At 40.6% G+C, this 17,768-nt stretch overlaps 1 protein-coding gene across 2 annotated transcripts in view; it reads left to right on the top strand.

Moving 5' to 3' along the window:
- Positions 1-633: 633 nt before the first annotated feature.
- FBLN1 (fibulin 1) overlaps positions 634-17,768 on the top strand; it is a 63,982-nt gene continuing 46,847 nt past the window's right edge. For both annotated transcript variants that reach the window (XM_021529922.1, XM_021529923.2), the window contains exons 1-2: positions 634-1,028; positions 12,909-13,008. In XM_021529922.1, coding sequence (XP_021385597.1) covers positions 953-1,028; positions 12,909-13,008 — 176 coding nt within the window. In that variant the 5' untranslated portion in view covers positions 634-952. The remainder of the gene's footprint in view (positions 1,029-12,908; positions 13,009-17,768) is intronic.

Raw genomic sequence — 17,768 nt, 5'->3', positions numbered from 1 at the left:
TGTACTCAAAAGTTGCATTATTGAGTAGTTACAAGAGGAATAGCCCAATCAGAGTCCACGTGGCACAACCTGTAAGCAAACACACAGTGACTTCCAACTCTTTGTTTGTGTAAAATCGAGGGCAAAGTATACAGGGGTGTTGAACTCTGTGTGTTTCCATCTCCATTTTCCTGCAAATATTATCCCTCTCATTATCTGAAAGATCTCAGCAACAGCATTGCCAGCTTGGTCCTTTGACCACTATCAGTGTTTGTGTTCCTGTTTAAATAAGATAAGAAGGTTAAAAAAAAAAAAAAGATGAAAAAGAAGGGAGGGGAGAAAAAGCAGAGCTGCCTAATTTGGGTTGAAATTCTTATCCTGGCTTCTTAAGAATAGGGGGAGGGAAGAAGGGATTTTTATTTTCCCCTCTGAATTTCATTGAAAGATTTGAAAATCTCTCTCCTTTTAAAAATCATATTTGGTTGACAAAAGCTGTATTGGGGTAAAATCCACAGAAAGACCCATAAAGGGGGGGTTGAATATTTCCCCTTTAGAGGTTCAGCCTCTGCTAGGTGGTTTCTTTTGTTTTATTCTGCTTTGCCTTGTGGCTTTCTCCTACTTGCAAACGAGAGAAGTCGCTGCACTTCTCTTTCGCAGGATCAGTCGCGGCGGCCCGAGGATCTGCGGCTTTCCGAGCTCGGGGGAGTCACTTGCAGAGCGGTGGGGGCGGCGGGCTATCAGCAGCACCAGGCTCCGTGCCTCCGAGCTGCGGCCACGGCTCCGCTCTGCCCCGCACTCGCAGGCTGTGTCATTAAGCGGCCTTAAATCTTTGTAAAGCCCACCGAGCGGGGGGTTCCTGCGAGCTCTTTCCCAACCGGTCTTAGGCGGCTGGGATAGCAGCAGCTAGCGACAAGGGAGAGCCCCGGGACGCCGCCGGAGAGCCGAGACCCGCTCGGAGGAGCGCTCCCCGCCGATGGACACCCTCGGCGGGGCCCGGCCGCTGCTGCTGCTGCTGCTGCTGGCGCTGCTGCCGCGGCTCCGGGCACAAGGTGAGTGCGGGAGCCCCGCGCGGGGATGCGGGCTCCCATCGCGGCCCCAGCACCGCCGGGGGATGGCCCCCCTCGGGGCCCCCTTTCTTCCCCGTGTCCCCCTGGACGTTCCGGGCAGGCTTTAAAGCGCCGCTGCCACGTCCGAGCGAGCAGAAAGGCGTGGTGGTGTGCGGGGCTCCGCCGGACGTCCCGGGCTGTGCCGCGGGGAGAGGGGGACTCGGTTCGGACAGCCCCAGCCGGGATCCAGCGCGGCTCGGTGGGTAGCACGGGAATCGCGGAGCGATGGGTCCGGCACCGGCGGGCGGCTCTGCTCTGCCGGAGGCACGGCTGCACCCCAAAAGCACGGGAAACTGCACCAGCACTGAACTGGAATCCCGGAGGAGAGGGGGAATAGCCGAGCAAAGGATGCAGGCTTTTTGAAGACAAAACGTGGAGCGTTTAGGAATGGTAGCGTGCAATGCGGTTGCAGTAGAAAGCAGGGATCTGGATCCGAGCCATGACTCCTGCACACTTTTTTCCTGATCTCTTTGTACTGTCCGAAGAGAGGATGTGAACTTGGTTAATTTATTGTAGAAATCTCATGCAAATCTTAATTTGTAGGAGATGACAAAGTATTTGTCCTATGGTGATAATGAATTTATCACAGATAACAGGTAAGTGACTTTTCCATTAGAGTAACCCCAAGAGGTCCATTGAGGTTTCATTACATTCCAGACAAGTACTTGGAAACACATGGTCACTGGCCTAGGCAGACAAAAGCCAGTGAAGTAAATAATTTGTTACTATCACAGTGTCTTGAATCTTGGATTTTCATATAGCAGAGCACTTGTCACAGATATCAGTCAAAATACCTGCTTTGATAAAGAGATTGTAGTGCTCATTTTAAAGAGGAGCAGAATAAACGGTCAGAAGATCAGCATTCATCTCCAGAATTGAAATAGCTCCTGCTTTGCCTTAGACAATGGAGTACATCAGTGAAACTGCATCTGATGTGTCACAGTGAGCAGACACAGTGATTTTAAACATTCAACATTATTGTAGAACATGAATAATTTCAGTTTGTAACCTCTGTACATTTAACCTTAGGTACTGGATAACTTTTTAGAAAACTGGAAGTTATTAGATCTAGAAGCTCAGTTTTTTAAACATAAAAATTAGCAGTAAAATATGTATCAGAGTTTGATTTCCAAATTAGAATCCATACTCTAATTTGACTGAGAATTTATATTTCTTAAGACTTAACAGTACGCTGGATAAAATTAGATTTAAATGTCTGGAAGCAGGTGAGGGTTGCTTAGGAGATCAGCAGTTAAAGGTTAGACTTTGCTTGGGTGAAATAATTAATGAATATTGAATAATAATCTGTGTTTTCGAGGTAAATGAAGTAATTCCATGGTGAAGTCATGCTGTTGAAGTCTTTGGGGCAGAGCCTGTGCTCCCCTGCAGGCCTGGAATGAGGGGCCTTGGAGCAAAGAGGAGTTCCTATGTGCTATAGTGATACAATTGCCAAGTTACTAGGATAGCGTATTTATGAAATACAGTTTTCTTCTAAATTTGTTACCACCAGTTTTCTTAGTTGCTCTCCCTTACTAATGAATCATCAAATCATCAGTAGCTCTTAATGTCTTAATTCTGAAGAAACTGAAGGGACTGCCTTCAGGGGAACTGGCGAGTGCCCATTAATACAGGGTATGTGCATCATTCTTTGCAAGAGTAAGGATCTTAAAACCTTAAAACACTTCATGATACAACTTTGTTTTACTGTGAACATTGCATTACTTAACACATATCAACTACCATAAAATGAAGAAGATTAATTCCATCACCATGGCCAGTCAGGGTATTAATAGTTCATCCTGTAGCTCTCTCTTTGGCACATCTTGGTACTACAGGCACAGTTTTAACTCACTAAACATCTGGAAGCATGTCTATGCAGGGGAAGCTTACTGTTGTAATAAAAAAATTGTTCCACTGACTTTGTGGAATGAATTTTATTTTAAGATTATGATTTTTACATGTGCTTTTATAACAGTACATTTATAAGAAGGATTTGGGTGGAGGTAGGACACATAAAAGGCTAAATCTGTGCTTTCTTGCGTGTTACCGTAGGTAAAATCTGCCCCAAAAAATCACATACTACCAGTTCTAAAACATGAGTGCTACCTCTAAATTAGTTTTTAGTTGAGTTTTTAGTTGAGTTTTGTTTTGGGAGGCCATTTTCAGAAGTGGCATTTTATTGCAATCAGAAGAGCAAGATGTTAAAGCTCTTTGTTTTTCATCTGTGTAATTGAAAGCAGACGTGTTAGTGAAATCCAAGAGAAACCCCCATAAACCAGCTTATCAAGTTACTGCAGTATATTTGTATTGTTCTGCAAGGTTTCAGGCTTTATCTGAGAGTAGGGAAATGCATTTTCAAAAGTTATTTATTTGTTGTCCTACTTTAGCCCATTCTGCAAGTTTCATATCAACGTACATGTGTTTTCAGTAAATAGTTGTGTTAAGACCAACTTGTTCTACAATACTTCTATTACTATTTTCTGAAATGAAAGATGGGCTTTAGCCCTCTGGGACTTGACTGAAATAGTTAACTGGGACTATGAAAGACTCCGAGTTTGTTTTTTTGAGTTATGGATACTTCTAAAGAAGTAGGTGGTAAAATTAATTCAGTAAGCAGAGAATCTGGGTTTACTTGATTTGTAAAATATCTGTAGAGAATAAAAGGGGATGAAACAGAAGGTCAAGGAAGAGAGAGCTGAAATCCAAATAAAACAACTTCAGGGCATAGACAAGAATTTCAATGGTAACACAGAATGGGTTAGTAGGAAAGAGATAAATGAATGAAAGCTTTTGTGAAAATGTAGCAGAAAATGATGGTTGACTGTTACAGGAAGCAAAGAAAATGACTGAAGTTAAAAAATAACAAAGTAAGCAGGTAATTGTAGCCAAAATAGGGAGAAGTTTTGTGAGCACTCTGGAAATGTTAGGCACTCATGTTTTTGTGTAGATTTGATGGAAGGAGATAAGCCAGGAGTGAGATTTTAATAGTTAAGTCATCACACAATAAAATTAGGAGGTTGAATAGCATAAGATAAGATGTAGAAGTGGAAGCAGAAGGTTGAGAAGATTGCAAGGTAAGAAAGAATAGAGAAACTGTCTCTAAAGAAGTTGTCAGGAGCAGGAGAGAAAATAGGAAGAAGCCACAACAAGCAAAAAACCTAAAAAGGAGAGAAAAAGCCAGTACAGATCAGTGAAGAGTTCCAGAAAAATGGCTAGAATTACTGGCCATAATATTTTATGAATAAAAATTAGCTTAGAAATGCTCAGAATAATGGAGAAGGAGTAGACAAGGACCTATTAAGATGATATACTGGGTGATTTAGAATGTACAGTGAGGGGGGAATTGTGACAGTCACCTGCATGTTTATCAGACTTGGAAAGGTCACTTGTCATCTGGTGAGACAGAGAACAATCCAGAACAAATTGTGTTGAAAGTCTTCTCTGATCAACAGGATGCAGCAGGTCTTGAGCATCTCCCATGCTTGTACTCTCCTCAATATACCAACAAATCTTTGGCTAAGGCTAAGTTCGTTAAGTTTCTTCTGTTCACATTTTAAAGCAAGCAACATTTCTGTTTTCCCCCAGCACTGAGGAGTATTTGGTCTCTGATTTGTACCTATTATAAACTACTTCAGACTTAAAAGTTTTGAGAAATTGCCTTTTGGATTTGAAGTATGTGCTGCTGTATCTTAAGAAGAAAATAAATTTTAAGGTTCTCAGGGATTTTCATTCATACTCTTTTCAGTTAATCAAATTACTGTTACATTTTAATTCAAAGAAAGCTGATGTAGTTTTGGGTACTGAGTACACAGGTATAGGAAGTACTGTTTTCTGGGTTATGGGTGCACCACAAATGAGGGATGCTGCACAAGGGTGCAGTATGTTCCCCAACAAATAGCTTGGTTTTGAGTCTAGTCAAAATCTGGATTGACACTTTAATCTTAATAATAAAGAAAGCAATACCAGAAAAGATCTTTTTTATCAGTGCTGAAGTGTACAGGTGTAGAAATATTTCATATGGTGTATTCCAGCTTTTTAGGGTGTTTCCAAGGATTTATGAAGCTTTGGAAGGATAAAATGTACAAAGGCTACTTGCAGGATATCCATTGGAAATACTGCCACCTTCCAGCTTTGCTCTTGCCACTGACTATATTTCAGGTACTGAGTACTTTTATTGTAAATGTTTACTAAGAGAATCTGTGAGAGATAGATATTGATTTGTGGCTCAGTATAGGTAATTGCAAAATGAGGAAAGCCTCATGTAAGAGTTCTGGTAATGTTTTCTCTAAAATGAAACCTTTCCAAAAGCACTGCAATATATATGCAAAAAAAGATCTGTATTTTCTTCCTGCTCTGTTAAGTCTGTGGTTCCTTCCATACTTGAACCTTGACCCATTGTGCTATAAATTTTATCTCGTCTGCTTAGTGTTTCCTGACTATTCTTTAAATAATGGCAATACTAGAATACCAGAATTTTTCATCACTGTCCATGATTTTTTATATTCAGCAATAACATGCTGCCTACAGAGTAGATACATTTTACTTTAGCAGTATATAAAAGCATAGTTATTATTGTTAATTTCTAGTGAGATGAAAATACAGAAATCCCAGTGTGAAAATGTTTTTCCTGTTATCATTTTACAAGAATAGCAATAGAAATAGAAATCATTTTATGGCAATAGAAATGGTTGAGCATTCTGAGCATTCGATATTCTGAGATGTGCTGCTCTGTCACGTTCTTATATCCTTATTTAAGTATCTTTATTTTGGATATATACACATACTTTGACTCAATCCAAGGCTCTTTAAGGTCTACCTAAAGACTATAATTTTATTGCTGTACTTTTGGGTCATGGCCTTTATACAAACGAACAGGCCTAGTAACAGGTTAATTTTAATACCCTTAATAAAAAATTCTAATCACACACTTTTTCCTTATTTGAAGTGAGAAATCAAGAGAAGACTAAAATTTGCTCTTAAATGAGAAAGCCCTATTTGGCACTTTTCCTGTAAAGTTATTTCATTATTTGCATGATTTTCTCACAGGGGGAAAAGTGAAGGGCAAAGTTTAGCATGTGTTTGTCAGGCAGAGCAGTTGCAGTTCTTCCAGTTATGAGTCCTTTTTTGTATGTCCTTCCATGTCATCTTGGTGAGTCTGGGTTCTTAATCCAGCTGTGTCCATCAGAGATGTGAATGCTCCATCTTTTTTCCTGTTCTTGTGAGTATGTAAAGTCTGGCACAGAAACTACACGTTCTAAGCTGTTTACACGACGCTGATTCAGTGGACTCCAAGTTTCTCTCAATACTTTCATATCTTCTAGGAATTTTCAGAACAGTCTTTATTCTTCTAGTCTTAATGTCTTTTGATCTTCAGCCTCCTCATGGAAGCCCAAAATATAACCTATCCAGAAAGATAAAAAAATAGGTATTAATTTGTTCCTAGAAAAGGCATCCTCAGGGAGCAGCAGTCTTCAAGTGCGCAAAAGGTTGGGTGTATAAGAGGTAGGAGCAGAAGAATGAATTGAAAAGTGCTTTTGGAGTGAACAGTGAGGTAATACATTATCAAAAAATTTCTGTTGTTGCTGAATGTATGAGATCTTGGAGTCCCAGAGCACATTGCCTAGACAAGTTTGGGCATCAGCCTCACTTGATACCAATTTTAAACAACTGCATAAACTCTGCCCACAAGTGGCTGAATTTTATCAGGTCTCCCTGAAAGCAGCGAGTAATATGAGATAACCTCCTGAGGCCTTCTATATCATTATATTTTCTGACATTTTGACAAATAGAGACATATGTATCTAAGGTGCCTTATTCTTGCAATAGATGGGGTTGTCTTTTCTAATTTGTAGTAGCCAGTTGCCTACTTTTAGGAAGAATATTTTTTCAGACCCAAGGCATGATAAAAACTCTGCAGTAAAACATGTCCTTTCCCCACTAAGAACATAATGGATGTTGCACCATTGCTTTGCCTGTTCTCATCACCAGCTATTGCCATGGAAGGTGTTAAGAACTTGTTTTATAAACAGCACACAGATATCTCATAAAATGAGGTTTGGCTGTATCAGAAAAATGCCCCTAGTTTTGTGATGGCCATTGCTGGTGCTACCAGAGTCACATTCCCAATAAATGAGTGTTCTCCAGACCTAAAAAATTTCCAGTAAATTGTTGGCCGTTTTCAAACCAACCACAAAACACACTAACATACCAGGCATTTCCTTTAGGGTGCTGCTGCTTTAGTTACTTTGTTAACTGGGTTTCTTCAGTGATTTCAGCTGTCCTGAAATAATCACCCTCAGCTGAGAATCCATCTGAAAGTAAAGGTTCAAACTCTTTAAACATGTTCAGAGGGGATGTAGTATTTTTTTAGCTGTATGTGAATTGTGAGTGATTGTCTGTCAGCCTGTAAAGCTTCAGTATCACCCCTCACAGTTGGAGGAGAGAAGCCCAAAGTCACAGATCCTCTCTGAGGGACTAGAGCAGGACAGGAAAGGGACAGCTGGTGAGGAACACAGCCTTGCATCCTGCAGCACATGCACTGGAGAATTCCTTCTGGCCCCTGCTGCTGTGGGTGTTAGGAGAGAGGCTGTCCTGGCTCCAGGTTTTATGCTTTTATTATGAAGTTCAGGCTGTTTAGTCTTTAAGGGAGCCTGTAAGAACAACTGTCTAGAATGACCAAGAATATCTTACTGTCCAAATATGACTAGTGCCACAGTTCAGCTGTGTCTGTTCATTGTACCCCAGCAGCGTTTTGGTGTATTTGATGAACAGTCTTGAGGTGAGCCAGCTCTCCTCTACAGAAAAAGAAAAGCTTCTATTCAGTTTGCTTCTTTCTTTTCATGCAAAATGGAAGAGGGGCATCTTCATTCCAGCTCCATTCTGAAGAGATCCATCACATACTCACATTGTCTCAGATGAAGAGTGATAATGCTCCCCTGCTCTGCTCCTTTACTTCTGGTTCAAACTATTTGTTTCAGGGAATCATGGGGCCAGATTTTCTGTTGTACATCTTTCCCTTTCATGGTTTCAGGTCTCCTTCACCCTTTCTCCTGCTCTGTGTGCCCAATCCCCAGGTTTACACCCAATATGAAGATGAGCAAAGCTGTATTTGTCATGTTAGTCCAGTTACCAGTTGGACCTTTGAAGTCAGCTGGCTTCCCTCTTGTCTAAACATGTCTCCAGGTCTATTCAATACCTTAAATGGCCAGCCAGAGTGTGTTTGTATTGCCAAAGACAGAGTTCCACAGCTTGTTGAAGAAGAAGGAAAAGAGTGCACATCCCAGCTGCCAGCACTGCTGTCCCTGCTACAGAAGCAGCTGAATCTGATAACAGCCCGGTGTCACTGCTCAGGAGGAATTAATTTGGGATAGCAGACCAGGCCAAGCACACTTTGTTTGCTCTGAATGTTGAGCAAAGAGGAGCCTTGGTTAAAGGGATGTGCAGTTGCTGTAGTTTTGTGAGAATGCAGATGTAAAGGGAGACTGGAAGACAAAGAATGTGGCTCTGAGTACTATGGCTGGCCAGTCTGTCATTCTGAGGATCAAGTTCTGTAAGTAGATTTGGAGTTTTTTCCAGCTGGCAATCAGATGAGTGAGCATCACTAGTGAGAGAGTTTTCTGGACAGGACAAGAGAGGTTTTATCAAAAAGGTACACAGTGACTGTTGAAAGTGGTTTTCTTACTGGAAACCTAAACCAGTGTGTGCCTGCTGTAATCACAAGTTCCAAAAATTCTGCATGCCATGCTGTTCCTGAAACATGTTGGATTAGTGCTGAGCTCTCAGAGTCTGTTGCCTGTATCCTCATATGCTGAAAAGTGATGATCATGTTTTGTTGCCTCACATTCCACAGTGCTGAACCTCTTAGAGAGTAAATTGAGTGAAAGGCAAGATCTGCCTTTCACATTTTGCAAACACAATAAATTCATGTGCTTAATGGATTATAAACATCTTAATAGGAAAGTGTTCCATAGATGAGCACTGAGTAATAAGCAGCTATCCAATCCTGGACTATGCAGGCCTTTCCAATAGAGGCAACAGTGGAGAATAGCTGCTGTTGTAGATTGTTACCTAAAAAAAAATCTCCCTTTTTGATGTAGCTGGAATGCTACTGCTATGAAATTTATCCAGTTCCTTTTACTCCTGCTTATCATTGGCACAAGAAACAATTCAGGGCTTCTCATTCCAGGAATCATGCTTTTGGTTAATATTCTTCAGCTTATCTTTCTTTTGCAGAAAATATTCACTGCAGCAGCTGAATAAGCAATTATTGCAACACAGAAATCTAAGGTTATGCAGATATTAACCCCATTTCTTGCTTTGAACTCCCACAAGTTATGGCAATCCTGTTAAAAATCTTGTTTTTAAAAAACAACCTTTTCTTGTACACACCATGTCTGTGTAAACATAGTTTAGAACCAGCATATGAATGCATCATGTCCACATAATGTTTGAATATTTTTGACCTTAATCATGCCCTATCTGATAGATTTTTCTTAATGACATCTTTTGTAAAATTAGAGAATTAGTTCCAGCTGTGTTTCTGCTGTCTCCTTCCCGAGACTCCTGAAATCTCCCACAATCCATCATGCACCAGGTACTCACTAGGACAGGCATCCTTGCTGTTGCCAGCCTAACAGAGCTCAAGTTCTTTTGGACACCCTGCTGCACATACCTTTGTATACAGGAACCAAGTAGTGATAAAGCTGCATTGGATTTTGTCCAAAATAAACCTGTGATTTTCTGAACAAATCAGTAAGCCTGCAAAATCTGATGAAAAGGAAGTTAACATGCTCCCCTATTAACAGAGCTCTGGTTTATCCTCATATTTTTCCCTCTTGTGATACCAGAAAGCTGAATCAGCATTCCTCAGTTTTACAAAATGGATCTGACACTGTGTTCTTGCATGTGACAACTTTCCTGTAGGGTTTATCCCTCCAAATCAAAGGGCACATTTGATCTGAACACAGATGATGTCACCAGCATTTCTCATGACAAGTTTGTCTTTAGGATGCCTGAGATAACTCTGATTTGCTTGAAGCATTGTGTAGTTGGCAGAATTGCTGAAGGAGCTCCAGGTTGAGTGGAGCTGTTGTTCCTTCCTTGATCATCCTTGGTGCTGCAGGTCTGAGGTGTGCCAGGAGCCCACCAGCTGAAGAGCCACGTGGTTACAATCAAGGGAAAAAAAACCATTATTTTCAGTGAGATTCCTTGAGATGTCATCATCAGAGCAGCTTCTGCCTTCTGCTCCCCACTGCCTGATTCTTTGCCCACCCTGCAGTGCCAACTCATAGTTGGGAGAGTCTGCGGGGGGGTCACAGCCCCTCTGTGCTCTTGGTCCCCTGAGGAGGGTGCAAGAAGGCACCAATGGCCTCAGGATGAACTTTCTGCACAAGGATTTCCCACTGAGAGCCACATGAATTGTGCACAGCTGAATCAGCAACAAAACTGCAGCTGGGAGATGTAAGTCTGACCTGTTTCTAAATACTTATTAGCAACTCTTAATGCCCAAATAGAATCACTTCCAGTGCAACCAGAAGTTGACACCTAATATGTGAGACACACACTTTGATTTTGAAAGAGTAGGGATTTGCTCACAAACTACAATTTTTAAACCAAACTGCAAAGCCAAGAGAAAATGTTTTTCACTGTTGAATTGTTACGTTTCAGAAGAATGGCCTTGAGGGTGGAGTGCTTTTTTACTGCTTGTTTTTCACTTCCCTCTATTCTCAGGAGATGTCTGGCAGGATCTTTAGAGGATATGAATTGTGATGTCACCAAAACAATGGGCCTGGACCACAGTTCTCCTTCAATAAACTCTCCATGATCCTTCTTTGCTTGGATGCACTCCTTCAGACAAGCTTGCTTAGCTTGGCCTGCTTTAAATTTTCGGGTTATTTGGTTGGAGTAGAGGTGTGCTGCCAGAGCTTGGAGGGAAGAGCTTGTGTCCAGAGCCAGGGATTGTCCTTCTGGGGAGGAACTTGGCTAAAGACTCATTTGTACAAAGCCCTGCAAAAACCTGCAGCCAGCGCTGCGTTTCAGTTAAATGTGCATAATTTTTCAACACACTGAAGATTGATTGCAGACAGCAGCACTAAAAATAAGGTTATTTGTAATCCTTTGTATGAAATTTGATGCATATGATGTTTGTCAGCAGGAGGGCCCCAGACAGGGTCCCTATGCCCAAAGAAGATCTCAGACACAAATGCATGGATTTCAGGCAGAGTTAATTTGCTAGACTAGTTTAATCCGAAGCATTATAAATTGCACTTAGCTTTCAGTCACTGGCATGAATTCTAGGCACACTGAGGCATTCAAGGGAAATATTGCCTTGGCTTAGTAATGACAGAATTTTGACCACTATTTTGGGTAAGACTAGAAGAATGACCTGGGTCACAGCATACAGAGCACTGTTATAAACCAACACTTAAATGCAATTTTGTTTATAAGTATAATGATTATGGTACTAAAACATGTTTCCTTTACTTGATCCAATAATTTCATTGTACTAATACTGTAATACTGCAATTTTTGTTGACAGGAACCATGTCCTTTCACAGGTTTTACTTATCTATGCCTAAAATGGTCTGTTTCTCCTAATTTAGCAGGACTTTGATTCCCCTGATCATCCTCCTAATATTTCTTGACATATTTTTCATTTTGATGTAATCTTTCCTAAGCAGGAAAGCCAGAATTCTGTGCAGTACTACAGAGCTTTGCACTATAGAATTGATAACTGCCTTAAGAATACCTACCTCAAAATGACTGATGCACCCTAAAATCTCACTTAACTCTTTCATTTTTGCTTTGAATTATATTCACTAGTTGGGAATATAGGTTGTTCCCTGAAAACAAAAAAAACCAAACAAAAACAAACAAACAGAAACCAAAACAACAACAACAACAAAACCCCACAAGCCTGAATTACTGGAGGGAATTACCAGATAGGGTTTTTACACATTTTGCATATTTGTTACACAAGGAGCTGTTCAATACTCAGACTACAAGACAATTAATAGAAAAGTGTGACTTGTGTTTTATTCCAAGTTCTGATGCACCTGCTGTGCAGTGAACTTTTGCACTTGGAACACGAAGCAAACCTGTAGTGCTTGTCAGTTCATTAACAGTATTCAGTTTTATTAAGTTAGAAGCTTGCAAAAATATACTCTACACAAATAATTGTCTTTGAGGTGGTTCCCCTTAGTTTCAGTGTTGGTATAAGTTGGTAACAGGATTAATTTTTCTTTCATGTGTTAAGTGATCAAAATACCATATACTTTTCTGTTCCTCTCTACAGTACTTTTGCATTTGCACAGACATACTTCTGAGTAAAAAACTGAAAACAGATTAACTGGATAATAACCTCAGGAAAAAAATAATTCTGCAAATTTGCTTGTAATGAGATTCATATTTTTTTTTTTCATATCAGGTATTTGATTTGTGTTCTTCAGGATTTTAAAAGGTTGCTTATTGCTATTGCCGCTTTTGATAATAAAGGAGTGCAATCCCAAAGATTCTTTTATTTGGCAGGACTATCTGAAGTGGTTTCTGTCTGTGTATCAGTCCCTAAGCTGTGTCTTTGTGTGAAATGTTAGGAGAAAATGCAGTTTGCTTCACCAAGAAAGGAAAACCTCCAGCACTGGGCTTTATTGCAAGGTGCTGACAGGTCCTTTGCTTGGCCACGGCTGCTTTTTGTATGGGTGTGAAAGTCAGAGAGGGAAAAACTAACTGGTGTTTGGTGGGGTTTTTTTAACTGGCAGATGCAATACCACTTATTAAGGTTGTATTAAATATATCATGTTTTTCTCTCTTTCCTCATTTCTGCAGATTTGTCAGTGGAAGAATGCTGTGACAAGGGTGTTGAATGGGCGAACAAAAACAGAATATGTGCTTCTCTGCCGCTAATATCCCAGTCTAGAGAATGCAGGTACACAGTTACATATGATGTATTAAAACACAGATTATACTCTAATGTGAAACCATAGGAATGGCAGGTATTAAATCTGACTTGGAAGATGAAGCACCCAACTCTTTATCCCAGCTTTTCAACTCCATATGCAGCGTTGGGGAGTACTTCCTGAGAATCTCCTTTTCATCCCATCAAGTCCTTTTCATTTTTGGTGTCAGTCTAGTGCAGATTCACCCAGCCCTAACCCCTGTGGCATGTACTTTCTCTTACTCAGACGTTTTCCCACTGTGCTCTGCTCATAGGGCTTGGCCTCTGCCCTGGACATCTCAGAACAGCTGCACTAATGTCACCAAGCTGGTTGTGAATATGGCCACCTTTCTGGGCAAACCTTTATAAAGAACCACAGCAGATCTTGCACATGACTAATCTATTATTTGAATAAGTACTTATGTGTACTTTATGCAGGATAAATCATGAGTACATATGTGAGGCAGCCTTATGTGGTGCTACACAGGTAATAGTCCTGCAGTCCTTAGCTGACTTAAGCTTTAAGTTCCCCCACAGAGAGATTCAAGGAGATTCCTAATTAGTTCAGCTTAGGAAAAGAGCCTACAAAAAAGATGGAGAGAAACCATTTACAAGGGCTTCACACTGGCAGAGAGTAGGTTTAGATTACATATTAGGAAGAATTTCTTCCCTGTGAGGGTGCTGAGGCCCTGGCATGTTTCTCAGAGCAGCTGTGGTTGCCCCATCCCTAGAAATGTCCAAGGCCATGTTGGATGGGGCTCTGAGCAACCTGGGATAGTGGAAAGTGTCCCTGCCCATGGCAGGATGACTGGATGAGAGGAGCTTTGAGGTCCCCTCCAACCTAAACCACTTTGTGTTTCTATGATTCTGTGAAATGTCTTTGACTGTAGAAAACAGAACCCTTTGGTTAATATACAGATTTCGTAATTCTGCTGAGAACTGATGGGGTATTTCTGTTTGGGAATCTACTAAATGAAATAATGAGAGCAAATGTTTAATTAAGATTATGATTCTACTGCATCTCTTTTGTTATTGTGACATTTGTATTTTTTTATGTCAATGATAGTTTGCATTATTTTTGCTGTTACATTCACTTGTAACATTTAATTAGCGGGGCAAACAACTGGTAGTTTGAGAGGCAGCTCCACAGAGAAATTTGCATTTAAAACACTTTACTTTGTTCCCCCCTACTCAAATGGATTGCAGTGTGATTTAGCCTTGGTAATTGTAGAAGGGTTGAGTTGATCTTTATTACAGAAAGATCAACTCCAGATAGACTTCCAGGGAAGTCTATCTGTGTTTTCTGACTTTTGCATTTATATTGGCATCAAAAGCAGGCTCTTACGCAGAAGAATTGACAGATAGGAAATAAATGCCAATTTAGGAAATGCTTGAGGAGTCATAAGAATTACAGACAAAACAGAGGCAGGAAAAACAGGAAACCAAGCTTATTGAACAATCTAGAAGTGAGTATCTTGATGATTTAATAATAATTTGATTAATGTGAGTTGAGATTCTGCTGGAAAGAATTTATTCCTCAAAAGATTTTAATTTTAGAGACTCACTAGGACTTCATAGGAACTGGAGAAAAAACCTTACTAATGATTCATCCAGCTTTTGTGCATAACTTAAGATGTAGTTAAGCAAATTATACTATTAAAATAAAAGGCACATATTCTGTGAGAGGTATGAGCACTTCTTGACAAAACCTTAAGTTGATAAACGCCATTTGGTTGCATTTATTCATGACTGCATGCTCCCCACGAAGCTTTAAAAATGACTAAGTAAAATTGGCATCTTGGAGCATTATTTTCAAATATCAATATTATTTTATTCCAGTTATACTTGCAAACTGGCATGTCTGTGAGAGGTACAGAAAAACCACTTTAGGATGTCATTTCAGACACAAAGGTCAGGACGAAATTCTATTCCTAATTGCTGGTGTGACTGGAGCCAGAATGAGCACTGAGGGAGCATGATTCTTTTTGCAGGCCCATGAGAGTATTGGCACTGATGTTCTATTGTAAATGCAGGTGAACCCAATGGGAAGAAATGGTGATGTCTGACTCAATTCAGAAGGCTGAATTATTTCTTTATTATAACTATGCTAAAATACATTAATATACTATATAAAAGGAGGATACTAAAACTATGTACTACTTTGACTCCATTTCTAACTCTAACTCAACTCCTGACCCTCTCTCTCAAGTCCAGCCCCACGTGGGTTGGATTGGCCATCAGGCTCAAACAATCCTCACCTGAATCCAATCAAGCAATCACCTCAGGTAAACAATTCTCCAAACACATTCCACAAGGAGCAGAAATAGAAATAGTTTTCTCTTTCATTTCTCTCTGTGCACCTCTGTGAAAAATCCTGAGAGGGAGAGCAATGTGCTTGCCACAGTGTTCTACATTTATTCCTGCTGCACAAAGATGGGGACAGAGCTGAGGTCCTTGCTGAGGTCTGGGCAGGTGAGAACAGAGGATTGAGAAACAAGATGCCTTGTTGGTTGCAGATTTTCAAAAGGACTTGGTTCCTCCCGGACTCCTGCATGAAGTGGGAGCTGCTGGGGGCTACATTTCAGCATTGCTGTGGTTGTTCAAACCCTAGCTGGAACCCCCTGACGTGCAGTGCAGTGCAGTGTTGACCATTTGACCTGAGTGCTCTAGAAAAGCCTCGTCCCTTGATGCCAGGGGGAGTTGCTTGCCCTGCATAGTTCAGCTTCAGTTTGCAAGGTTAGCAGGTGAATATAAGGGGAAAACACATTCTGAAGTGAGCAGGCTTGATGAGTTCCTGAAATAAAAGGGATTTTTGTGCAGTTACTGTGCAACACAGAAGAGCATGGATGTGAGTGCTTTCCCCAGTATGCCTTACAAGAATTTTCACTCTTGTTTTGAAGCATCTGTTTGGATTTGTAATAGTGGTGTTCCAGATTCAGCCCCTCCCTCAAAGGAAGCCTACTCCTAGAGTCTCTTGTGTGAGGAACCAGCTGCCATATTGAGTTAGAATTGCATCCCCTTGGCTGTTTCCCAGCCATTTAAAACACATCCATAGTAATCACAGACCCATGGAATGGTTTGGATTAGAAGGGACCTTAGAGATTACCAGTCCCAACCCTTGTCAGGGGCAGGAACACCTTCCACTGTGCCAGGTTGCTCCAAGCTCCATCCAGCCTGGCCTTCCAGGGCTGGGCAGCCACAGCTGCTCTGGGCACCCTGTGCCACTGTCTCACCACCCTGATGGGGAAAATGTCTTCCACAGAAAGTATTGTTTTCCAGCATTTTCCAGAATTTTTCCAGAATTTTCATTCTCATATCTGCCGTGCATCCTGGAAACAAGGGGACAGTTCTGGGTCCCAGCACATCTGCAGCACTCTCCTCCCAAAGCCCCCTGTGGCTCCTGAGGAACCAGCTGTGCCAGTGTCACTCACTGAGCCTGGTGTGCCTCAAACCACAGACATACTTTTCTGCCCTACACAAGATGAGCCAGACCATGTGTGAAGTTCCCAAGTTGCAAAAATCCCTCTGCTTGCTTACTCCTGCTTTAAGCTGAATCAATTCTCTGGGCCCAATGTCTGCAATCACTGTGGTTGCTTGCCCCGCACGTGATTTTATCTCATTGCATTATCTGGACAATGTCAGTGTTTATCTCTGTATCTCTGTGACTCAGTTAATACAAGTGTAGAATTTTAATGAGTAATATCTCTGGCTGTCATCACAGTGGATCATTTCCCATTCATTCATTTTCTCGTGGTGTGGTTAAACTCAGGGCAGCTGGAAAGAGCTGCCAGTTAATTTTGGAACTCAACCTGTCCAATAAGTCTTCTTCCTTTCTAAGTGAAGCGTTTCCCCTGCACAGAGCTCTTAGCAAGTGAACTTAACATGCCAGAAACAGTCTGTCTCCATATGGTATTTGCATGCCTTTAACAATGTGTAGCCTTTCTGGAATTACATCAGGAATAGCATCATTTACTAATATTGCAAGAATGCACACTGAAGAATCTAAGGCTGGAAGACTTAGCTTGTTTTTGCAAAATCATTCTTTTTTATTTTGATATTTTGTCCAAGGCCTTCCACTGTACACATGAATAGCACTGGCATAGCTTGAAGGAAATAGAATGAGAGAGAGAGAGGGTAATAAAAGTAGATCAACAAGACATTGTTTTCAGCAAAAAATTAAATTTTAGTGGTTTTATGAAAAGAAATAAAAAATAGATTATTATGAAATCTGTGCTGGTTTAGGAGCGCATTCTCTAGACAGGAGAATAATAAATGTGAAAATATTGTGGGTGTAAATGGGCGTGTAGATTTTCATCTGGAAATTAACTCCATGAAAATCAGCCACATTGGTTAAATTTTAACAGAAATTAAAAGTGAGACTATAAAACATGATTTCTTAACTTGATTTATAATCAAATTATCTAGTAGTGAAATAACTTTTAGATCAACATTTGAAACAATGAATAAGGATTTTTTAAATGTCTTGGTGATTTTTGTTCACTAGTGAGCCATGAATAAAACTCATCCTTCAGAAATGTATAATTTTACCTGAAAAACCCTGAAAGAATATCAGTTATGAGGCCTCATGCTCCTAAAGATTCAATATTTAGTGTTACATAATATCTGCCATATTGTGAATACCTGTTTATTTTCAGAAAAAGTCTATTGCTCTCTTTTAGCTGAAAGTCCAGTCAGAATAAGGCAGATAAAGAAAAAGCAGCTTTTGGCTTTTTAAATTATTATTCCTAATT

Source organism: Lonchura striata, chromosome 5 (assembly GCF_046129695.1).
Source record: "Lonchura striata isolate bLonStr1 chromosome 5, bLonStr1.mat, whole genome shotgun sequence".
NCBI classification, from domain to species: Eukaryota; Metazoa; Chordata; class Aves; order Passeriformes; family Estrildidae; genus Lonchura; species Lonchura striata.
The sequence above is the reverse complement of the archived record's forward strand: the minus strand, read 5'-3'. Positions and strand labels throughout refer to the sequence as shown.